This window comes from Eulemur rufifrons, chromosome 1 (genome assembly GCF_041146395.1).
Source record: "Eulemur rufifrons isolate Redbay chromosome 1, OSU_ERuf_1, whole genome shotgun sequence".
Taxonomy (NCBI): domain Eukaryota; kingdom Metazoa; phylum Chordata; class Mammalia; order Primates; family Lemuridae; genus Eulemur; species Eulemur rufifrons.
In genome coordinates, this window is record NC_090983.1 from 71,049,056 (window position 1) to 71,075,068 (window position 26,013).

Sequence of the window (26,013 nt, forward strand, 5' to 3'; positions counted from 1 at the left end):
GGGTAAGGAAAAGCTGTCAGGTCCCGTAAGATTTGATCCTTGCCTTCCAGGAGCCCACAATGCAAACTGGCAGATAAAACAAAGACATAAACGGATGGCTGAGAACGTGATGAGCAACTACAAAGCTACACATAAAAGCATCTCCTTATTTTACAGTCACGACTCACTCAAGGTGATGTTTAATCAGTGCCTCATGAGTAAGAGGATTCATACTAAAAGATCAAAGTAAGGAGAGTTGTTTTTCTCACTTCCCCAAAGCTGATGTGGGCCTGTCACGACACTCGGAGGAGGTGGGGTTTCAGAAAAGCCTGGAAGGCTGGGTACAGTTTCAGTAAGCAGAGAAGCAAAGGGAGCCCATTCTACGCAGGGGAATCACTGTGAGAAATGACACAAAGGAGGGAAAGTGCAGGCCTATTCCGGAGAGAGGGATAAAGCAAACTGCAAGTCAGGAACCTGGAAAGAAACGGAAGAGGGGATGGGCTCTGGCCAAGCTGCGGCCAGCTGCAAGGGGAAGGCTGTGAAGGACACACGAGTTACATAGGAGAGCAAGGAAGGCAGACCACTAACAACCAACACGGCCACGAGCCCCTCAAACTGGATCTAATACCTGGAATAACACAGTACGGTTGTGATGGGAAAATTACACTAGAAGATGAAATTCACAATCTTATACCTTATAATATTTCAAGAGACATCAAGAAAGATGACAAAAGCTAAAGGCCAGAACTTAGGCTTGAGAGGGAATACACAAACTTGGAACTGCATGTGCGTAATTCCAAGTATTGATCTCCAAATTTGCAAATGCTCATTTTCACTGTGGCAATCCCTCCCCATTCATGCTCTACTCTAGGAACACAAATCAGAATGTCTTCAGTTGTATGAGACATGGGGATATATACACACAGCAAAAAAATACCATTAAGGTTATCAATGACGATATAACTAAAAGCAAGAGGAAGACACTACAATGTCAATATTTCCTAATGCTGAGGCCTGCTTGGACTAAGGAAATCTCTAAAAGGAAGTGGTGGAAACCTCATGCTTACAGTCACTTAGAATAGGACCACAAGGCACAGTCCTGTGGCCTACTCTCCCCCACGCAAGTGTGACCACTGGGAAAGCAAGTTCAGGTGAGTGACAACTGTGGCCGGGGAGGCAAGGAGCCAAGTCTAACCACGTCTGAAGAACAACAGGGAGGGTGAAATTCTAATTCCTGACCTGGGGATTGGTTACAACAGTGTGGTCCATCTGTGAAAAGATTTTTCTTAAAGGATGATCTGGTGATATCATTCTAAAGAACACAAAAAAAATTTTTTAGATTCCTCCATTACCAATAGAAAAATTAGAGGAAATCAGTGTTGGAACTTCTGATAATTATTGGCAAAATAACAAAAATACAGGTGTCTAATGTTATAGAATTATTTCTTTAAATGTGCATTGGGACCTGGGAAATTTACACATGATCTACAGATTTCTAAGTCAAACGAATGCTTTCCAAAAAGCCTACCCCAATGCCCAAACATTGTACCAAGAAAGGACGTCACAGAGGCTGAACACGGGCAAGCTAAAAGGCTGCACAAACCCAGGAGGCCTCAGTTCTAAAAGGCCTCCCCACGTTCACATCTGGATGGCCTGATTAGTTGCCAGTAGAATGACTTTGTAGTAAGGCCCAGGGAATCACCAATTCCAAGTTATAGCATCCTTGGTCCCAAGACATTCACCGGCTTCCTAGGTCCACCAGGCAGAAGTACTTGGGAATAAAGAACTCCAATTAGTCAAGATACCCCACTGTCACCAACAAGAGATAGTTTCCTTGGAAGAACCACAAAACTGACCATATCGGGAAATGAAAGGGCCAGAACTGAAACTAACGATTCACCTGGTTCATCACCTTTGCATCTTAGGTCCTCCAGCTTTCACAGGCCAACATTCGGCAGTATTGAATTCACTGGGCAAACAGTGTTGCCATGGTGCTAATCTGATCGTGTCATACACAACTTCTCCTGCTATTAGTTATCACAATGCTTCCTTCTATGCCAATTAAAAAATAAAAGATGAATATTATTCAATGAGGGCAGATGAGATTATTTTCAATCTTTCTGCCACTGTATAATAGTCATTTTTCTTTACTTTCCCCACCAAAATGAAACCCCATTATTATCCTTTAATATTCCCATCTAAATCCATGCCTTCTCTCACCCTGTTCCCAATTACTAGAAAGATTTATCCGGTCATAAATCAACTATATATTTCCTTGAAAGATTTATTTACATTTCTGAACAAAAATGGGACAATAAGTGCTTCTATCTGCTTAGTTCCAGAAAACCACACATGCTGTCCTCAAACCCCAAACACCAAAAATTATGAATAAGAGGAATGTCTATTTGCTTATAACTAATAAAACTAGAGTCTTGCATAGAGAACAATCGGCTCATTCTTGACCTAGCATCCTATTTATCTTTCTATTCTCAAGGCTAATTGCTTATATAAGCATGCCAATTTGCCTTGATTATAGGATTCTTAATAAATGAATGTTGTTTACATTTCACAAGTGTATTTGAATTTCACTCCAGGAAGCCAAGCTCATCAAGTCTTTGTAAGTGGTAAAACCAGAGATCAAAGCAAAAGGCCTGCACTGAACCAACAAACAATTAGGCTTGAGAATAGAGGCCTAAGCAAAAACACAATTGATCTATTGATTGTTCTACTCCAGAAGTACACCTCTGGGTCCCTGTTTACTCTTAAACCGTAACATATAGAACTTCTCTGCAAATTTTCATTATGATAATTTTATGGTCATTTAGTAGATAGTTAACTAAGTCTCTCCAACACTCAACAGATTTTGATCCTTTTCTTCTATATTTTCTCATCTTGCTGCTTTCCATTAAATCAATTATCTTGAGGTGTTGTTTCTTTTTTAACCTCTTCTCAACATTGACTAGTTTCTCCTAATTTTCTTGTACTTCTTAAACAATCTTTCCTTTTACACTCATCTTTTTTTCCACTGATTTTAACTCTTATAATTGGTCTTTGGGGCAGGAGGAAAACAGGGAAAACACTCCTCCAGCACAGTGGCTCTCAACCCTGGCTGCACATTCAAATATCCCAGGCAGCTTTTAAAAATCCTGATGCCCAGGTCACACACCAGACAAACTTACCAGAACTTCTAGGAGTAAGACCCAGGCATTTGTGCTTTAAGGCTTTCCAGGTGATATCAATGTGCAGCCAACTCTGAGAACCACTGCTTTAACTTATCAATCCCTTTTATACCCTCCCTTAAATAAGGTGTTCTGCCAAGCTTCCATGGGGGGGGGGGAAAAACACAAGGAAAGGAAATTGGTTCCTAAGCAAACCCTCAATCAAGACAGGACTTGAGACGGGTGAGCTCTATTTCCAGGTACCATCAATCATACATTAATGTCCCAACACCAGGCACATGGTCAAAATTTCGAAATACTTGACACCTTTCCCAAACCCTGCAAATTTTTAGGATTAACCAGGCCATGGGCACCATCTACCACACAGAAATCAGTCAAGCGAGATTACTCCTGGGGATAGCCGGGTCTAAGCACCTCAGCTGCTGTAGCAATGGACACAAGGACTTACAAATGCAGCAGAGCTTCATTAGCAAAGAAAAAATGGACTAAGGTTACATGTGAAATGATCACCAAAGTCAGTTACAGGCTATAGAAGAAAACCAAAGATGTGATCATACAACAGTGGAAAGTATAGAAAATCTGTCCTAGAAACTACACAAAACTAGGGCGGGCGCGGTGGCTCACACCTGTAATCCTAGCACTCTGGGAGGCCGAGACAGGTGGATCGTTTGAGCTCAGGAGTTCGAGAACAGCCTGAGCAAGAGCGAGGCCCCGTCTCTACTAAAAATAAAAGGAAATTATATGGACAACTAAAAATATATATAGAAAAAATTAGCTGGGCATGGTGGCACATGCCTGTAGTCCCAGCTACTCGAGAGGCTGAGGCAGGAGGATCACTTGAGCCCAGGAGTTTGAGGTTGCTGTGAGCTAGGCTTACACCACGGCACTCTAGCCTGGGCAACAGAGTGAGACTCTGTCTAAGAAAGAAAGAAAGACAGACAGACAGACTATACAAAACTAGAAGCCATAGTTTGCGACAAGGTGCTCACCTGTGAATGCTGGTGGTCATTTTTCTGTTTCTTAAGAATGTGAGAAGAAAGTCCACTTCTACCTATTAACATCAATATCATTATACCTCCAAGCAGGGGCTTGGTATCTCCCGATTTCAGGATCAGCCATTCTGATCCACATCTGTGGGCCTTAGTTGAATCACAGTTCATGAGGCAGCGCTCCAGCCTAACAGCTCTTTCCCTGGACACTGCTTCCAAATTATATCACAGCAATTGGAAACTGCATAGTTCTTGGTGTTATGCTGAAAGAGAGATTCTAGAAAGGAGGATGGGACCACTGGGAAGGAGAGAGGAAGGTCAGCCTGCAGTATGAATACACAAGATTTCTAAAGAGAAGACAAGAGATGAGCTATCTCGCTATCTCAGCCCCCATTGTTCAAGTAGGTGACAGCTAACAAGGTACATGAAGCCTCTCTGCAGAAACCATGACCCCAGAGCCTGGGGATATACTCCTTGTTATTTGGGTGGGGGTAGGGGACTCTACAAAGAGCCACTGTACAAGAAGGCATCTGCCAAGCAGCTGCATAGCTTGTAACTCACCTTCCTTCCTAAGCTCTTCCAGTCTGTCTTTTATAAGGATTCACTGCTTTGCTCCTGACTCAATCCCAGGTACCAGCACCCTCTTGCAAAGGAGAGACAATCAAGAATCAGTGCACTTCTTGTATTGGCCACTTTTTGATACCTATTACTCGCCTAAATATGAGGGTTAGGGAGCCCACTTCACCTTGTCCCTGTTCCCCACACCCTAAGTATGAAGTGAAGAGTACGGTTCATTAAGACCTAGTCCTTCAGACAACAGTTCTTGTAAAGTCAAATGAATTTCCAGAACAAACATCAGCCTATACTTATTTTTTTCTGCTTTGAGCCCAGGAAGAACCTACAAGGAGATCCTTCCCCACTCTCAGGTGCTATAATACTATGTCTAGAATCTGCAGGTGGCAGACTCACTTCAAGGTGGGCACCTTTCACGCCAATAATGAACTTGCTGTACAGTGAGCTGGGAAGAGCCTTCCAGTCTCCAGCCTTTTTCTCACAGCTCTGTCTGAATAACTCTAATGGAGAGCTCACTATCCATTTCTTGACAACTATAAATGTTAGAATATTTTTCCTTATGCTCTTGTGACTTTCGGTCACTGACCCTGGGGAATTCTACTCTCTAGACCACACAGAACCCTGCTACATACACACTTTTTCACACAAAAGCTCTTCAAAAACATGAAGTCAGCTAATGGATCAAAATATCATACGGTCTGAAAATTTTATGCTTTCAAGTACTATGATTTCCATCATCTCACAACCATCTTAACACTTGTTCCAAATTGTATTCCTATTCACAAAGAAGGAAAACCAAGGACCAAAGGAAAGAGCTTAACTTGTCCAAGCTGGTGCAGCAGAGAGGATTCTAGAAACGAGGTCTTCTGCTTCCCAGGTCAATGCTCTTTGCTAAATGAGAGGCCGCAGGCAAAAGCAATTCTTATCACTTAAGGATTTAAGGGCATGCATACCTTTCCCCCCCAAATTTCATCAGTTTACATTGCTGCCAGTCTTGTGCTGGAGCCAAACATTTGCATTTGATTAACTTCTATCCTAGATACCCAAATTTTCACAGTTTTTATTGGTATTATTAGGAGGAAAAATGCACCCTGATAATGATACTCACAGCCCTAAGCCTGAGTTCCCACTTTAGAGAATAAAACAGCTCAGGGAGTTACTACCTAGGGTGAAATTGTAATGGTTCAAAGTGACAACACTCCGCCCCCTTCCACACTCTCTTTCCCTCGCAACAGGAGAAAGGACGTGAGAAAACAAATCAGCTGCATCTGATGGCCGCACTATACTCCCAACCCATCCATCTGCTCAACAGACTTCACGGCAAGTGTTCTCCTTGGAAGTGGTTGAAAGGGAACACCTTGCAGCGGGAAATGAACTGAAATGTTAAAACTTGACCTTCCTTGTCCCTCTCACGAGTAATTACGTTTGGAGTCTATGCACTGCAATGACAGGTTGTGTCTTCCCTCTGATTTGGAAAACCTAAACTTTCCAATCATATTTCAAGTCTGCCTTGAAAAGAAAAACTGAAGAGCACCGTTCTGGACCAAATCAATTTGGGTTTGACATCTAAAGAAAAACTTCAAATGCACCTCAATTCAGTCACTTCTGAGAAATTTCTGCCAATGTTATACAGTCTGAAACTTGTGTTTACCAGATTTAGAAATTTTTTTTTTTTTCTGCTTGTTGTTTTTCTTTCCGGTTCTAGACCTAAGAAAGCATAGTAAAGCATTGTAAATGGGGAGGCAGGGGGCAGTGAGGAACAGAGATCCAAATCTGGGCTGAAATCTCAGACTGGTTATTCAATAACTGCATGACTTCAGGCAATTTAAGTTATCATTATTTATGCATCTACAATGTTGCTGATAGCTGGAGTTACTATAAGGATTAAATGATAACCTGTAAGCAGAAGGCATACTCACAGTAGGCACTCAGAAAATGTTCCCACTTCTTCCTAGGACAAAATGACTATATTCTGGCCAGGCACGGTGGCTCACGCCTGTAATCCTAGCACTCTGGGAGGCTGAGGCGGGTGGATAGCTCGAGGTCAGGAGTTCAAGACCAGCCTGAGCAAGAGCGAGACCCCCGTCTCTACTAAAAAATAGAAAGAAATTATCTGGCCAACTAAAATATATATAGAAAAACTTAGCCGGGCATAGTGGCACATGCCTGTAGTCCCAGCTACTCGAGAGGCTGAGACAGTAGGATCGCTTGAGCCCAGGAGTTTGAGGTTGCTGTGAGCTAGGCTGATGCCATGGCACTCACTCTAGCCTGGGCAACAGAGCGAGACTCTGTCTCAAAAAAAAAAAAAAAGGACTATATTCAATCTCAGGGCAAGAAAGAAAAAAGGAAATCGACTCCAATTAATCAGATACCAAAGCAGTTCCCGATATCAAACAGAAGATAATACTGTCCTAAACCATTACTTGCTAATCTGTCTTCTTTAATCTATTTGCAGTATTGCCTAATACCTGATATTGCACAGAGATACAACAGCTAAGACAGAAGATTTAAAATTATTCTTTCCTCTGAAGCTTACCCCACCACTGATCTTAATTCTGTAGTCTTTCACTCTTTCTTTTCATACCAATTTTTTTTAGATTTATATCATTTAACCCATACAAACTGATATGGAGGGAGGGGACAGTCTTTACCAAGGTTTGTTCTCTTAAGGCTTTCCAAACAAGGAATAAGATGGACTTCTGTCATTTGAATTTTTATTTACTCCTCCCCAAGGATTTAAATACTCTAGAGCTACAGGTTGAAATTGTTTTCCTAGCCTGAAACAGCTCGTTAACTATTGATGTAAGCCATACTTACAATGAGGTGGTTGGACACTTTTCTGTACAATACTGCTATCTGGTTTTCCCCCCAAAACACATGTATGATCTTTATTGTGTAAGAAAATAAAAGTAGTATCAACAATGCCAACATGATTCCCATTGTCTAAGCACAGAGAATTCCTCCACATATATTTAAAAATCTGCCACCTAAAACTTGTCCTTCAAGTCTGATCTCCAGAATTAAACGGTTTGAACTGATTTGTCAAGCAATTCATGAAGAAAAGCAAAGTTGAGAGCGTAGCATAAACAGCTTCAGAAAAAAACTGACTACAAGAGAAATGACCAACACTCTGTACTTCCATCATCCCGTAGGGACGAATTGGGAGGTATCCTTTTAACTCCTCTGATCGATTTCCAAAGAGCATGTGGAGGCAACTTGGGAGAGTGAACACCACATCAATAGTCCAAGTGCCTCCCTAATAAGAGGGTCCCCAAACTGAGACGTTCCCAAAAGTTTTGTTTCTATTCAAAAAAAAAAAAAAGCCAGCCTGGTATTTGTTTCTGTTTTCTGTTTGAGAGGCTTAGTATATTGTAAACAATTTTCAAAAAAGAACTGCATCCAATAACTGTGTGACACAGTAGAATAAAAGTAGCCACAACAAACAAGAACTGCCCCAAGCAGCACGTGACGTACAATCATAAATGTCTACATACTAAATTTGTGACTGCTAGACTTAACAGGATAACAAATCCACCATGTTAATGATGGGACATTATTTTTTTAAAGATTAATTCGTACCATGTGTTATTAATCAGCAGGGAAACTGAAAGCTCATGCAAAAAAATGCTATCCCAGTTGGGCAGAACTTAATTGCATTATTGTTATTATTATGGCTGCGGCACTGGTTTCCCTGTGTCACCGGCTCCTCCACCACAAGTATTCAGACACACACACACAGAGTACCACAGCATGGATGGAAAAACAAAAAACCGAGAGCCAGGAGGTAAGAACCATGTGTCTGGTAGGAAGAGGATTTTGAAGAAAAACGTTTGTCTCTGGAAAGGCAGGTCAAGCATGCACCCAGGCTGCCTTGAGAAGTAATTAAGCCTAGGCTGTTTCATTTCAGAGTGTCCCATCTTGCACAACGGTGGGAGCACAGAAGATGCAACGCAGGACAGGCAACCTCATCTATCTCCCCTCCATCACAACAGAGTTTCCAGGTGGTGAGAAAAAGCTCCGTTCTCCCAAAGAGCTCAAAGCTAACCTGCCATCCAGAACATTATTCTCCATACCAAACCAGCCCCTTTTCAGAGCCTGAAGAATGAAGATTTAAACATCCCAGTCCGTGTTCAGACGTCAGAAAACCGATTTTTGATCTAGGACTCAAGTCCTTTCCCAAAGTTGTAAGGTTACATGCCCAAAACCCTGACGGCTGGCACGAACGTTGGACTGCCTCGATTACAAGTTCCCCTTGCTGCCTATTCTTTCTTGTGGAGTTTAGACGTAACCAGCAAGGAAAAGGGAAATGTACAAGTGTGAGAAGTAGGAATGAGTCCAGTCTTGGCTGTTTTCCTACCAACATCCCTCAAAAGAGGCTGGGACACTAAAACTGAAGTCTGGGGACCAAATGCAGTACAGATCCCAGCTGGGGCGCGCCGCCACACCCTCGGGAGCTAATAGCACGACAGGCTCTGGCTGGGAGGCACCCAGTAACAGTCCCATCAGGAAAAAGAGAAAGAAGGGAGTCTTCAGACTTCTGGATTTGAGGAGCTGGAAAGCTGGGAGAAGCGGAATGCGAGAGGGAGCGGGGACTTGGCTGGGTGTGCAGGGGGAGGGGAGGGGTCACCCGTGCAGTCAGGACAGCTCGCAACACGTCCCCGCAAAACTGCACATTTTTGTGGTTTAAGATTTAAGACCGAAGGCAACGCGCGGAGGTTCTCCCCCGCCCGGAGCGCTTCTCCCCAGTCTGGGATTCAGACGTGCCCCCTCCCGCCCCCCGCTTAGGGACTCGGGCGCCGCACTGCTGCGGGTCTCCCCTTTCCCTTTCGGAGAAGCTCCCCTCCACCAAACAGCGACGTCCGCCCTCCAAGTTCGCCTTCGCTCACCGCCCTGCGCGGCGCCCGCGGCCGGCCACATGCGCCCATCCGCCGGGGACCACGCAGGTCCGGGATTAGGCGCCCGAGGGATGGTCCGCCCGGGCTCGGGGTTTGCGGGGATTTTTTATTTTTTTAAACAAAAAGCCTTATCGGCTCGCCACCCACTCCCCCCCCCCACCCCCTTGCTTCCCGAGCCCGCGCCACCTTGCCTGCACGCCCACGCTGCACCTCCCGGGCACACGCGCTGTGAGGTGCCTCTCCTGCCAGACAATGGGTTCGGGCTGGCTGGGCAGCTCGCCGGAGCCCCCAGCCCCATCCCGGGACCCCGAGGGGCTAAGCACAGGGGGCTTGAAAGCGGGCGGCGAGAAGTGAGGCGGGGGAGGCCACAATCGGGAAGACAGGAGCCTCCCCCTGGGGACAGGAGGCTCGCTCCCGGCGCGGGGCGGAGTGGGGGGGTCAGCTGCGCCGCCAGGCCGGGGGTCCCGCCGCACCGTCGCCCTGCGCACTTACCAGCACGATGGCAAATCGCTCCTCCAGTTCACCTGGCTCGGGCATCGGCAGCTTCAAAGGCACGTTGTGCGCCCTGAAATCGGTTTGCTGCGAATCCATGCTCCCCGCGTTGCCCATGTCGGCGGCGCGCCGGAGCCGGGGGCTGCTCCCGGCCCCTCGCGTTGGCGTTGGAAATCAGAACAGCTCCCGGCGGTCTGCTCCCGCCCGCAGGCGCGACCTGCCCGGCTCCCCGCCCTCCGCCGCGCCCCGGCGGGTGTGCGGTGCGCACTGCTCCCTAGCAGCGCTCCACGCCGAGCCGCCCCCCGGCCTCCCTCATGCTCCCCGCCGCCCCAGCGCGGCCCCGGCCTCTTTTCCTCCGGAGGGGTCGTCAGGGCGCCGGGCGCCTATATGCATGTTGCTCCGCTGCACACCGCCTCCTGCCAGCGATCGAGGCCGGCAGGCGCGTGGTCCCTCCCCCTCGGCCTCCCGCCCGGGCCGCGATCACCGCTGACACTTCCAACCCGGGCCGACCACTACTGCGCCAGCTTGGCGAGCACCTCGAGCAGACAAACGCAGCTCGGCGCTCCCCGACACAATGCCCCCTCTCGCCCGGCCCCCGCCCCCGGCCTGGCTCCGCCCACTCGCCCCGCGGCCTGCCGGGACGCGTAGTTTCTTCCCAAGTGTTCGCACGCAGAAACCATGTCCGCTCTGGAGGGCCAGGCCGGGTTGGGACCATTTGCAGCATTTGTACCATTTGTACGTCTCTGGGGATAGTTTATGTCACTTTTGACCCACACACACACCCCCCAACAGTAGAAATAACTACCTTGTCTACATCATATCTGACACTTAGTAGGCACGTTTGACAAATGAATCCAATCAGTCAATGAGTAAATGCATGCATCCTGATTTAAATTTCAGAAAATCGTTGCTGTTTCAAAAGATCTAGTTCAGTAAGGGACTTCCAAAGTACTGGCAACATCCTATTTCATAATCTGGGGCGTGGGTCCACGGGTGCTTCTTTTATCATTCTTTCTTACATATATATGTAATATGTTCTTTGGTGTGATTGAAGTGTTTTATGAGCAAATTTATAATTTATGGATACATATAGTCAGACCCTGGGAGCTGGGTGAGAAGGATTTAATTCAATTCAAAACAAACACCTGTCAAACAGCTATTATGTATGAGCTACTGTGTTTCTTAGTGGGAGAAAAAAAGAGAGTTGCCCTTGCTCTGGAATACTTGCCAATCTAGTAAAGGAGAAAATTTACATAAATAACCATATTTCATATGAGATGGATATAATGACAGTGTTTGGGGAGGCTGTAGGGGTGCTTTGGGGATGACCTTTGATTGCAGCTCACTTATTCTCCCATAGCAGTCTTGAGCCAGGTGTTTTACAGGGATGATTGAGCCTGTCCCTGTCCTCTGGGGTGTGTTTCAGACTTTAACTACCCATTCTGAAACCTTGGAAATAGAGAGAAACAGACTTATAAGTGACTTTAGCCAGCTGCTCATGTAAATTTCAAGGGCAACCACCTGGTTGACTTGTAGCTGAACTTCTGCAGTTAGTCCCTTCTTAACTTAATTCAGTGTTTCTTAGTCCTGGTTGTGTATCAGATTCACCTGGGGAGCTTTTTGTTAAAACTACACACACCTTAGACTCTGCCTATTATCAGAATCTCCCTAAGCTGAAAGCTGGATCCTGGGCAGGTGTATTTTTAACAAACTCCCCAGGTGATTCTGATATGCAGCTAGGGTTGTTATCATCATCTTGTTAAAAAACAAGTGCTTCTGGGTAAGGTAACAACACACCAAGATTTGATCATCAAGGACCACATTTCATTCAGCTTTGTAAACCTCAAGGTACCTTAAGCATGGTAGATGTTCAATGGGTATTTGAATTGATGGGACTTTTACCAAAAGTTTATGGCACAAATACACTCAAATACATCATGTGAGTTCTATTAAATGAATCACTGAATGTCTTTTTAAAGAAGGAATAGAGTACAAATAAATGCAACTTAAAATTCTGAATAAATGTAATCTGTATTTCTAAAGTTACATGGTATCAAAGTTAAAGACAAGTATGTTACTGATATAAGAGAGAAAAACAGGGAGATTTAGAAATACACACACCCCAAACTAATGAAAATGCCTGAGAAAGAAAGCAGTTAGTTCGGACCAGGTGAGATATTTCTGACCCACAAATGTATTTATTTTCTTTGTAATCTCTAGACATGTACTTTGGGTCTGATTAACTCACAAAATCAGCCCACCCAGACTGTTGCCTGTCTGGATGGAAAGGCTGGAATTCTTTTCCGCAGTTGAGAAAGCCCTTTTTATTACACTTATGGCTCCCTATGGCCATATTTCTGCCAGTAACCAAGACCTTTTTGTCCCCTTAAGTCTTATCACATCTAGTCTCTCTCGTAAGCTCACACTTTGAGAGAAAGCCAAGGACAAAGTGTGCAAATCCATGCACCCAAAGAACTTTTCTGTTGTTTCAAGGTTTGCAATCTCTAATATTTGGTTATTATTTCTGACTATTATTTTTTGTTTTTTTGTTTTGAGACAGAGTCTCACTCTGTCACCCAGGCTAGAGTGCAGTGGCATCATCATAGCTCACTGCAACCTCAAACTCCTGGGCTCAAGCTATCCTCCTGCCTCAGCCTCCCCAGTAGCTGGGACTACAGGAGCATGCCAACATACCTGGCTAATTTTTCTATTTTTTGTACAGACAGGGTCTCACTCTTGCCAGGTTGGTCTTGAACTCTTGACCTCAAACAATCCTGTCTCCTTGGCCTCTCAAAGGGCTAGCATTACAGGAGTGAGCCACCACACCCGGCCTATTTATGACTATTATTAAGAGCAGAAATAAATGAATGCTCCATAGGGTTGTACAATTTCTATAGGAATTTTCATCAAAATCTCAAGAATAATTTTTTGGGGGAAGGGCATGGAGGGAGAGGAAAGAGAAGACATTTCTACTACTTTAATTGTAGCACTCTTCTTTCCTCCACAAAATTAAAATCAGGCATATTCCATTTTTCTGATTGCTAATGTATATGATTTGTTATAGTTGATGTTGCAAAATATTGGCAAAAAAGAAATTGCCTATTAAAACTATCCACTCATCTTCTACAGAAACTGAAATGTTAGAACATATATCTTCCACGTGCCAGGCATTTGCAACTATGCCAAGGATAGCTTGAGCAGGGATTTCCCTGAAATGATGTGATTGCTCTCAAAGAAGCTTTTCCATCATTCAAGACAAATATTCTGACAAGATCAACTGTTTGAGGAACTTAAGGTGAGTTTTATTGGTATCTCCTCAGGTGTTAAATATGAGGAACTGCTCTGTAGCTAAGTTCATTTAGTATCTTAGTACGGCAATGATATAACCCTAAGATTCTCCTTATGTGTATAAGTTAACTTATAGACAAAGATATAACTCAACTCTCCAGTTTCCCTTCTCCTGAATCAGAAATGCTTTTGCCTCCAAACTAATAATGGCTTAAATAGTATATTTTGCTCAAATGACAAGAACTATGGAGAAAGGCGGCTGTCAATGTTTGTTCAGCAACTCAGTAAGGCTAGGATCAGTACATATATGATGGTGAGGTCCTCCCCAGGTGCTTAGAAAATAATCTCCAGAGTGCTATGCATCAAGCCTGTCTGTATTCCAGGCAAAAAGTAGGAGGAAAGAAGCAACATCAGTTTAGTCTGTCCCTTTTATCAGGAAAGCAAAAGTTTGCCCAGAAGTACCACTAGCAAACTGCCCATAATTCCTCATTTTCCACAACTGAATGACATGGCCCTCCCAAGCTTCAGGAAGAGCTGGTGGTGTGAGATAAAACCTGGGGACAGACATATTCTTCACCTGAATAGCATCACGATTCTGATAACAAGAAGGGAATAGACATGCGTAGAGAGTGGGTAAACAACAACATTTTCTAACCTCTCCCTGACATATTTTGTATCTTTGAATAATACTTTACATTTGTATCTGACTTCATCTTTTACTAAATACTTTTACTTACTTTATCATATTTTATCTTCTCAATACAACAATGAGGAATCTTAAGGTCAACAAATTTAAGTAATTTTTTTCTTGTTTATACAAGTGACAGAATTAGAACTTAGGTATTTTGATTCACAAACCAGTATCCTACTCTGTCTTTAAAAAATAAATCTCTGAAATTATTATCATTTAGAGAATAAGATATAATCTATATATCTTATTATGCTCCTATGTATCTTCTCATATGTAAAAGTATAGTGAGACTTCTGCTTCTGATCAATATAGAATAATAGGGACCAGATATACACTCCCACTTGAAACTAATGAAAAAAATGGACAAAATATATGAAACAATGACCCTGAAGACATTGACCATCAGGCAATAAAGAACAGTGATCCATGAGAGATTGGAAACAAATGAAGTGAGCCCTAGGACCACCCCAGCTTACTGCCTAGAGAAAGCTCCTAGACCACAGTACAAGGAGAGGGAACCCAGACTGAGCCTGGTGGGGTCCCCCTGACTTGAAGAGGCATAGCTGGGAGTCCAGCGAACCCAAGGAGCTAGTATTCTCAAGACAGAATACCAAGAGAGATCTCCAGAGATCTGCAGAAGTTGCCGTTCCAGTATTCAGTTGAGTACAGATCAGTGCGTGCATGTGAAGAAAAACTTCAAAACTGGTCATTTTATAATAATAAAGGGATGAATTCATCAACAGAACATATACTTTGTAACAGTGTTTCAAAATATTAATACATGAACTTCAAGGTGAAATATATCCACAATTATAGTTGTCAATTTTACAACCTCTTAGTATTTGTTAGAACAAGTAGGCAGAAAATAAGAAAAAAATATAGAAAATTTCAATAATACTATCAACAACTTCTAATTGATATTTATAGACTATCTTTACCAAAAACAGAACATATAACTTTTCAGGTGCACAAGGAATATTTACCAAGATAGACCACATTCTGGGCTATAAAACAACTCTCAATAAATTTAAAAAGACTCAAGTGTTGTAAAGTATATTCCCTTACCACAATGGAATTAAATTAGAAATCAAGAACAGAAAGATAGCTGGAAAATCTTCAAACTAAATAATTAAAATTTGGGAACTAAATAATATGCCTCCAAAAACCATAGGTCAGTTAAAAAAATTAAAGGGAAATTATAATATATTTTGAATGAAATGAAAGTAAAAACACAACTTATTAAAATCTGTGGGATATATTAATAGCTAAAATGGTACTTAGAAATTTAGACTACTACATGCCTATATTAGAAAAGAACAAAGGGCTCAAACTAATGTCCTCAATTTCTACCTTAAGAAACCAGAAAAAAGACGCAGGTGAAAACCAAACTAGCAGAAGAAAGGAATAATGAAGATAAGAGCAGAAATCAATGAAATAGAAAACAGGAAAACAATAGGAAAATTAATGAAATCTAAAACTAGTCCCTTGAGAAGATCATACAAATTGATAAACCTCTAGTCATATTTACCAGGGAAGAAAAAGAAAAAAGACACAACCAGTATCATAAATGACAGGGTTGACATCACTACAAATTCTGCACATACTCAAAAGGGTGTAAGCAGGGAATGTTTTGAACAACTATATGTCAATAAATTCTACAATGTGAATGAAATGGATACATTCATTCCTTTTTTTCGGAGACAGTCTTGCTCTGTTTCCCGGGCTAGAGTGCCGTGGCGTCGGCCTAGCTCACACCTCAAACTCCTGGGCTTAAGCAATCCTTCTGCCTCAGCCTCCCAAGTATCTGGGACTACAGGCATGTGCCACCATACCTGGCTCATTTTTTCTATATATTTTTAGTTGTCCAGCTAATTTCTTTCTATTTTTAGTAGAGATGGGGTCTCGCTCTTGCTCAGGCTGGTCTTGAACTCCTGACCTCGAGCGATCCTCTCACCTTGGCCTCCCAGAGTGCTAGGATTATAGGCATGAGCCACTGGGCTGGCCTACATTCATTCTTTGAAAGACACAAACTACCAAAGCTGATTCAAGAAGAAATAGATAACCTGAATATCCATTAATCTATTAAAGAAATGGAATCTGTTAAAGAAAAGTACAGGGCCAGATAGCTTCACTGGGAATTTTATTAATACCAACCACTTAAGATAGAAAGAACACCAATTTTACACAAACACACACTTCCAGAAAATTGAAAATGAGTATTTCCCAACTCATTCTGAAGGCCAATATTACCCTGGTACCAAAACTGTTCAAAGACATTACCGGAAAGAAAACTAGAAAACATAAAATTCTTAACATAATTTTAGCAAATATAATCTAATAATATATAACAAGAATAATACATCATGACTAAGTGGGTTTTATTCCAGGAATACAAGGTTGTCTTAGCATCAAAAAAATCAATTAATATAATTCACCATAATATTAATAACAGACAAAAGTAAAACCATATGCTTATATCAATAGGTAGAGAGTAAACATTTGACAAAATTTAATATCCTTTCCTGATGAAAACCCTCAGCTGACTAAGAATAGAAGAAACTTCCTCAACTTGATAAAAGGTATCTACAGAAAACCTACTGCAGACTAACCAAGAGCACAAAAGTAAAATCTCTAATAACCTCCATTAGGAACATGAAAGGAGAAATCACAACCGATGCTACAGAGATACAAGATATCATCTATGAATTCTACAAAAATCTTTATGCACACAAACTGGAGAACGTGGAGGAAATGGACAAATTTTTAGAAACACATAGTCTTCCCAGGCTCAACCAGGAAGAAATAGAGTACCTGAACAGACCAATATCAAGAACTGAAATCGAAACAGCAATAAAAAACCTTCCCAAAAAGAAAAGCCCTGGTCCAGATGGGTTCACACCTGAATTTTACCATACATACAAAGAAGAACTGGTGCCCATCCTACATAAACTATTCTCCAATATTGAGAAGGATGGAGTTCTCCCTAACACGTTCTACCAAGCCAATATAACATTAATACCAAAACCTGGAAAGGACACAACAAAAATAGAGAACTACAGACCAATTTCCCTCATGAATATAGATGCAAAAATTTTCAATAAAATACTAGCAAATAGAATCCAAGTACTTATCAAAAAAGTAATCCACCACGACCAAGTGGGCTTCATCCCCGAGATGCAGGGGTGGTTCAACATACGTAAATCTATAAATGTAATTCACCACATAAATAGAAGCAAAAACAAAAACCATATGATACTCTCATTAGATGCAGAAAAAGCATTTGACAAAATTCAACACCCTTTTATGATAAAAACGCTTAACAAAATAGGCATTGATGGAACCTACCTAAAAATGATACAAGCCATATATGACAAACCCACAGCCAACATCATACTGAATGGGGAAAAACTGAAAGCACTCCCACTTAGAACTGGAACCAGACAGGGCTGCCCATTGTCTCCATTACTTTTCAACATAGTATTGGAAGTCCTTGCAAGAGCTATCAGGCAAGAGAGCAGAATCAAGGGAGTCCAAATAGGGAAGGAAGAGATCAAACTCTCACTTTTTGCTGATGATATGATGTTATATCTGGAAAACCCCCAGGATTCAACCAAGAGACTCCTGGAATTGATTAACGAATACAGCAAAGTCTCAGGCTACAAAATTAATATACACAAATCAGAGGCATTTATATATGCCAATAACAGTCAATCGGAAAACCAAATTAAAGACTCAATACCCTTCAAAATAGCAACAAAGAAAATAAAATATCTAGGTATATATCTAACTAAAGAGGTAAAGGACCTCTATAAGGAAAACTATGAAACACTGAGAAAAGAAATAGCAGAACTTGCAAATAGATGGAAAAATATACCATGCTCGTGGATCGGAAGAATCAACATTGTTAAAATGTCTATACTACCCAAAGTGATCTACAGATTCAATGCAATCCCTATTAAATTACCAACATCATTCTTTACAGACATAGAGAAAATAATTATACACTTTGTATGGAATCAAAGAAGACCCCGTATAACCAAAGCAATTTTAAGCAACAAAAACAAAATGGGAGGTATTAATTTGCCAGACCTCAAACTATACTACAAGGCCGTGGTTCTTAAAACAGCCTGGTATTGGCACAAGTGCAGGGACACAGACCAGTGGAACACAACAGAAAATCCAAATATAGAACCATCCTCATATAGTCACCTAATTTTCGACAAAGCGGGAAAGAATATACTCTGGGGACAAGAATCCCTATTCAATAAATGGTGCTGGGAGAATTGGTTAGCCACTTGTAGAAGACTGAAACAGGACCCACAGCTTTCACCTCTCACAAAAATCAAATCACGGTGGATAACAGACTTAAACCTTAGGCGTGATACAATCAGAATTCTAGAAGAAAATGTAGGAAAGACTCTTACAGACATTGGCCTAGGCAAAGAATTTATGAAGAAGACCCCCAAGGCAATCACAGCAGCAACAAAAATAAATGAATGGGACATGATTAAATTAAAAAGCTTCTGCACAGCCAAAGAAACAGTCCAGAGAATAAACAGACCACCTACAGAATGGGAAAAAATTTTTGCATACTACACATCAGATAAAGGACTGATAACAAGAATCTATTTAGAACTCAGGAAAATCAGCAAGAAAAAATCAAGCAACCCTATCAAAAAGTGGGCAAAGGACATGAATAGAAATTTTTCAAAAGAAGATATAAAAATGGCTAACAAACATATGAAAAAGTGTTCAACATCTCTAATCATCAGGGAAATGCAAATCAAAACCACAATGAGATATCACTTAACCCCAGTGAGAATGGCCTTTATCAAAAAAACCCAAAACAACACATGTTGGCGTGGGTGTGGAGAGACAGGAACACTAATACACTGCTGGTGGGACTGCAAACTAGTGCAACCTCTGTGGAAAGCATTATGGAGGTATCTTAAACAGATTCAAGTAGACCTGCCATTTGACCCAGCAATCCCATTACTGGGCATATACCCAAAGGAAAAAAGGTCATTCTGTAACAAAGGCACGTGTACCCAAATGTTTATAGCAGCACAATTCACAATAGCAAAAATGTGGAAACAACCCAAATGCCCATCAATACATGATTGGATTAGTAAACTGTGGTATATGTATACCATGGAATACTACTCAGCTATAAGGAATGATGAAGATACAACATCTCTATGGTTCTCCTGGAGAGAGTTGGAACCCATTATATTAAGTGAAGTATCCCAAGAATGGAAAAACAAGCATCACATGTACTCACCAGAAAATTGGTTTCCTTGATCATCACCTAAATACAAATCTGGAAACGACACCAATTGGACATCAGACTGAGGTGGGGGGTGGGGGAGGGGATGGGGGTATGCCTACACAATGAGTGCATTGCGCACCGTTTGGGGAGTGGTAACACTTGAAGGTGCTGACTCGGGAAAGGGGGGGGTGGGGAAAAAAATATGAAACTATTGTTTTTAACTTGCACTGTTCACTTAATAATTTATCATGAATATTTCCCATATTATTTCATATCATTGTACAAGAAATAATGTATACATTATGAGGACATACTGTATCTAACAAGATATACTGTTAGACTCTTTGATTCTGTAAAATTAAATAAAAAAAAAAACAAAAAAAAAAAAAAAAAGAAAACCTACTGCCATACTTAATGGGGAAAGACTGTGATGGTTAATTTTATGTGTCAAAAATAAACACATATCTTCTTTTAATACAACTTGGCCAGGCCAAGTTGATATTTGGTCAAAAATTATTCTGGATGTTTCTAAGAGAGTGTTTTTGTTAATGACATTAACATTTAAATCAGTGGACTTTCAATAATGCAGATTTTTCTCTATAACATAAGTAGGCCTTATCCAATCAGTTGAAGGCCTTAATAAAACAAAGACTGACCTTCCCAGTGCAGGAAGGAACTCTGCCAGCAGATAGCTTTTGGATTTGAATTGCAATATGGGCTCATCCCTGGGTCTCCAGCCTGCTGGCTCACTCTGCCGATTTTGGACTTGCCAGCTTCCATCATCATTACATAATCAGGTGACCCAAAGATATACATATATGAGAGAGGGAGAGATGACCTTTGAACAACATGGGAGTTAGGGGTGCTGACCCCCTCTATGTAGTCAAAAATCTACATATAACTTTTGACTCCCCCAAAAATTAGCAGCCTACTGTTGACCAAAGGCCTTAATAATAACATAAACAATTGATTAACACATATTTTGCAATGTTATATGTATTACAGACTGTATTCTTATGATAAAGTGAGATAGACAAAGAAAATGTTCTTTAGAAAATTATAAGGGCTGGGCGAGGTGGCCCACGCCTGTAATCTCAGCATTTTAGGTGACTGAGGCGGGAGGATCTCTTGAGGCCAGGAGTTCAAGACCAGCCTGGTCAATAGAGTGAGACCCTGTCTCTACAAAAAATTAAAAATAATTAACTCCGCATGGTGGCATGTGCCTATAGTCCTAGCTATTCAGGAGGCTGGGGCAAAAAGATCACTTGAGCCCAGGAACTCAAGGCTGCAGTGAGCTATGATTGCATCATTGCACTCTAGCCTGGGTGATAGAACGAGACCCTGTCTCTAAAAAAATTAAAATTTAAAAATTAAAAAAAAAAAGGAAATCATAAGGAAGAGAAAATATATTTACTATTTATTAAGTGGAAATAGATCATCATAAAGGTCTTCATTCTCCTTGTCTTCCCGTTGAGTAGGCTGAGGAGGAGGAGGAAGAGGAGGGGTTGATCTTGGTGTTTCAGGGGTGGCAGAGGTAGACGAAAATCTGCATATGTGTGGACCTGCTCAGTTCAAAGCCATGTTGTTCAAGGGTCACCTGTATATATGTGCACCCCTTATGTTCTTCAGTTCCAACCACGTTGTTTCAAATGGCAAGATTTCATTCTTTTTGTGGCTATGTAATATTCCATTGTGTGTATGCACCACAATTAAGTCTACTTAAAAACAAACAAAACAACAACAACAAAAAAATCCAAGCAAAAAATGAATAGTAAAGCATTTCATGTTACAGACATAGAAAACTTACTAAAAAAACTCTCTAATGCAAAGTTATATGAATGGCGACAAGATTTGTGTTTTGACCTCGACGAAATCTTAATGGCTCACTTTTTGTTATACAATTGAAAATGTATTCATCCCTTTGAGGTCACATAAGTAATTTATTAATGAGGGATTTTGTTCAGCATAACACCATTATTTTATGTACTCTATACATTTATTCGTGCCAATATTGCTATGTTAGACTGTGAACCCCTAAAGAGAAGACCAATCTGATTAAGTTGCCCTTTCTGTGCTGAACAAAATATTCTGGTGTAAACAAGAATGATAATAACATTGTAGTATTTTTGAGGAATGATTGTGAAGCAAGATCAAGAATATATAAAATTTGTTAAACATGAGAAGTTTATCTAGCAGCTGCAATCATGGCAAATTATAAAATCATGAAATATAATAATTCAACATATAAGTTTGAGCTCCAATACAGGTTTATCCTTTACTTGTATACAGAGCCTGCTTCGTGGGCCCTTTGCTTAGTTGAATGTTCTATTGATATCATGAAAGCCTTAATGACTTTGTCTTTGAACTTGTGTTGTGTAAGTTAAGTCCAACGGGACAATGGAGCACGCACATGAGCAGAGGAGAAGTGCACAACGCATGTGTCCACTGTCTCTTGATGCCTCATCTGCATGTGGTGCTCCCAATACCACATGAGTGCAGAAGTCTGGTGAGACTCAAATCAAACAGAAGGTAACTGTTACGCCTCAGGATGAGTAAGTGGAGGTGCTGACAGCCCCAAGAGGCCAGGCTTTCTGTTGGACCAGAACTTGTTCAATTGCAAACAGAAGGCAATGGCATTCTAAGAAACATAAAGACAAAGAACCCTATCATATCTTTTCTCATATTACTTCCCTGTATTAGCCGGCCACTTACACTGAAAATGACAGAGGGAAAGGCAAGATAAGGCAACTCATAATTTTTTTTCCTTTCAGTTCTTCCTTACTCATAAGTAAGCCAAAGGTAGAGAGTATTGGTAGAATGTGCTCATATCAAGAAGTGAAATAAAAACACTTGGGTTAGTTTTGTGAGCATTTCCACTGTTCTGGTAAGAATGAAATGCCTAAGTGTGTACAAGCTATGAAATAAGAATTGCTTAACTTCAATGATTCCACATACAAGTTAATGCTCTTATGTTTGCATTTAAAACTGGCATTGAAAATGTAAAGATGAGAGATGGGCGTGGTCGCATGTCCCTGTAGTCCCAGCTACTCAGGAGGCTACGGCAGGTAGATACCTTGAGCCTAGGCGTTTGAGGCTGTAGTGTGCAATGATCGTGTCTGTGAGTTGCCACTGCACTCTAGCCTGAGCAACACTGCAAGACCCATTTCTTAAAAAAAAAAAAAGGAAGAAATATGTAAAGATAAATAGTAAAATTCATGCTAATAATTTGTAGTGTTATTTTTTACTTAGAACAACATGAAATAACAAATTTAAAATATTGTAAGTCAAAAAAGAGACCACAGAGGAAAACCCTTTATAGTTTAGTACCTTTCACACCACTTTTTTTCTTGCTTTTTGAACAAGAGGTTCCACAAATTACAGAGCCTGCGCTATTTGCAAGAACAGTCAATAGATGCTGTCTTGACTAGATGTAGAAAGATAGACTAGTACAGTTTCTAAAGACATCTTCTAGCCCAAATAGTCCCCAGTTCCACATACCTTCCATAGATCTCATGGATCCTTGAAAGATCTGGTAGGCCTGCCCTACTGAGTGAGATGTTAGAGGCCTTCTCTGAGCATCTCTGCCCCAAGATAAAGTTTGTCACTACTCCTCTGTGCTACTGCTGTGCCCTCCTCTCAATTTTACTGTTGTACTTAGCACAACATGTTATGATTAATCTGTCTATAGATGTGTCTCCCCTTTCAGGCCATGAGCTTCTTGAGAAGAGAGACTTAATTTATTTATCTCCAGTCTCTTTTGCGCCCTTCCTTCTGCTCTCCCTTTGCTGCGACAAGGGGCCCGGTCGTCATCTGTGGCATATGTACCATGCTCTGTAAACCCGTATCTTACTCTTACCCTACAATCCTATCTTTCTCTCCTCAATAAATCTCATTTTCGTGCTTGCCTAAAAAAAAAAAAAAATTTATTTATCTCCATAACCCTAGAAAGCCTGGTGCAAAGTAGTCATTCAATAAATGTTAATAAATCATTCAAATTATTTTTTAATTACTTGCATATACAATAGATTCAGAAATGTCCCAAAAGTAGATTATTTCTCCCTGGAATTATCTGTTCATTTGCTTCAGAAAATCCCTGGACAGGCACAATACCAAAGGAAGTGTTGGAGTTGGGATTTGTGTTCTGGTATCTCTGAACCCTGGGTTCTTCTTAACTATATGGCACAGTTTGCAATCAGAGAAGAGGTGAGTAGAAGAGTGGGAGCTTGTGGGTCATGATTCTACCCATTTGTGAAATTTTTAGTTATGGCTCAGGGGCCCAGAGGTAAAGGAAAGCCCAGTGACCAGCAGCTTCATCTGCTTTCAAGGTTGCAGTGTGTAAACAACAGAGGGTCATACGGTGACTTTTAAACCCCATGCAACAGTGGGTTGAGAGCCAAACCTACTTCAACCAAATGCCCTACATTTGGAATAGATGCTCATTTATCAAAGATTTATTAGCTACCAGAAACTGCAGTGCATTGTGCGTATGACATGATCTACATGGGAAAATGCAAATGGCAATGGAGACAACACCAACTCAGAGCAATCCCAAGGACTGCTGAGGGCAGTCATGATCCCTCACCTTTGGGGGAGATTTTGGGACTTTGGACTTATGTTGAGTCAAAGGTTAAGCAATGGCAACAATGTTTGAATGTCTTGTCACCTTATAGATGATATACTTTCCAGATATCCTAAACCTGTGGTGGCAGGAATAAAGGATGAGTGAGCTCTCACTGAGAATGAGAGGAAACGAATGGGATTAGGAAGACAGACCACCAAGTCTTCACTTAAGAGAAAACAAAGTGAAAAGATTGAGTTATTATCTAAGTCAGTCAGTTAAATAACCAAATCATTAAGCCTGAATCATTTTTTGAACTGACACAGTAATGAACTCCTTTCCCTATCTATGTGTGGTAGAAATGGGGAAATCCTAACACCCTGCAGAGAGCTCTCTCTGAATCCTGTGTATACCTATTTGCATGGGTCACAAATCACAACCCCTTCTTGGAATTCTGTAAGCCCTGGAATATAAACAGTGGCTCTTCCATCTCTCTCTCTTTTTCTTGTTCCCTTCCATTTAATTGTTACATTTGTACTCTTAGCCTAAATATATTTAGATAGATGCAATGACTGGATTCACTGTTGTGAAGTAACAGAATATCTGATTTTAGACATCATAAACAGGAACATCAATGGTCTTGATAAATAATAAAATACCCATTGCATTAACAGAAACTTGTATTCTTAACGCTTCTTTCAAGGTAACGGCCTTGGGCATACTAATAGGCTCAAGTCAACTAATGGCAAGAAAGTTCTGTCAGTGTAGCAGATAATTATCCTTCTGGCAAAATCCCAGCCCTCAAACCAGTGTTGACTTGGCAAATCAGCCTTTATTTTTCAAGTGCTTTTTAACTGTATGTCTTTTCAAAATTGCTTGCCTAGTGTATTTTAGTTCATAACCTCCAGGTAGGGGCTTAAGGGCACAGCAAGAAATGGTGGTCATCAATAATCGTAACACCTGGATCATCTTAATACCTAAAGGGGTATGTGTGTGTGTGTGTGTGAGAGAGAGAGAGAGAGAAAGAGAGAGAAGAAAAAAGAGAACTCAACATTCCATTGCATACTAATGGATCAGATGCCTTCATAGTGGCAGCGCAACAGGAGAAAGCACCAGTCATGTTCTCAGAAGACCTGGGCTCTCATTCTACTTCTGCCATAAGATCTTGGTGACCCTGTCAAGTCCTGCCACTTCCCTGGGACTCTGATGTAATGAAGAGATTGAATAAAAGGACAGGATTATCAAGGAGACTTATAATTTCCTTCTACCTTTCCCTAGTTCATACCACTCCTATAGGAGGTTTGGATTTCCATAAGGGGGTTCCCGTCATCTTTATTCCTTGTGCCTGCCCTTGCTCCTGCACCCCAAGCTGGATCTTCTCATTTCCTATATATGTAGATTCTGCTGTAACCTAGTTTATTTCTGAGCCAAGAAGCAAGTTACTAAAGCCCCTCTTCTCCAATTCAGACAGACTTGGTGACATATGACCTAGTCCCTAGGAGCCAGGATGCAGTGCAAGTGCCGAGCACTGGGAGCTGTCACTGTGCTTCAAGTTGCAGGCCCCTCCTCATTCTCATGTTCTGATAACTGGCCCCTGAATTTCTTCTCCTGACTCCTCCTCTCTACTCTAGGCCATGCCAGTGGGCTTCAGGGCTCTCCCTATTTATCATTCCATTTTCTTCTTATTAAAGTTCTACATGATCATGAAAGGAAATTTGAAAATTAAAGGAGAAATAGAGAGAAACAATAAACTATAATCCCACTACCCAGATAACCACCTGCACCTTTTTGGTGTACATGGATAGTAAATTGTTGCAGCAGGAGCCTCCAATTTGTTCATACCTCCCTGTAGCCACGTCCTCAGGTATTCCTCTCTCCCTTTCTCTGGGTTTGGCCAATAGGACAAGAGCAAAGGTGTCACAAGCAAAGACATAAAAATGCTTATGATTGTGCTTACCTTCTGTTGCTTCTCTTGAAATATACTGCCACCTCGTAAATGAGCCTCTGCTAGCTTGCTGAATGATGAGAGATATGTGACCCAGTTGCCCCATCACATCAGCCAACATTCGGCAAATTCCCAGAAACAGAGCCTCCCTGTTC

At 41.4% G+C, this 26,013-nt stretch overlaps 1 protein-coding gene across 1 annotated transcript in view; it reads right to left on the reverse strand.

Moving 5' to 3' along the window:
- The window catches only part of FMNL2 (formin like 2), a 296,967-nt gene extending 286,313 nt beyond the window's left edge, over positions 1–10,654 (reverse strand). The window contains exon 1 of the mRNA XM_069472569.1: positions 10,108–10,654. Within this exon, the coding sequence (XP_069328670.1) occupies positions 10,108–10,224 (117 nt within the window). The 5' untranslated portion in view covers positions 10,225–10,654. The remainder of the gene's footprint in view (positions 1–10,107) is intronic.
- Positions 10,655–26,013: the final 15,359 nt, after the last annotated feature.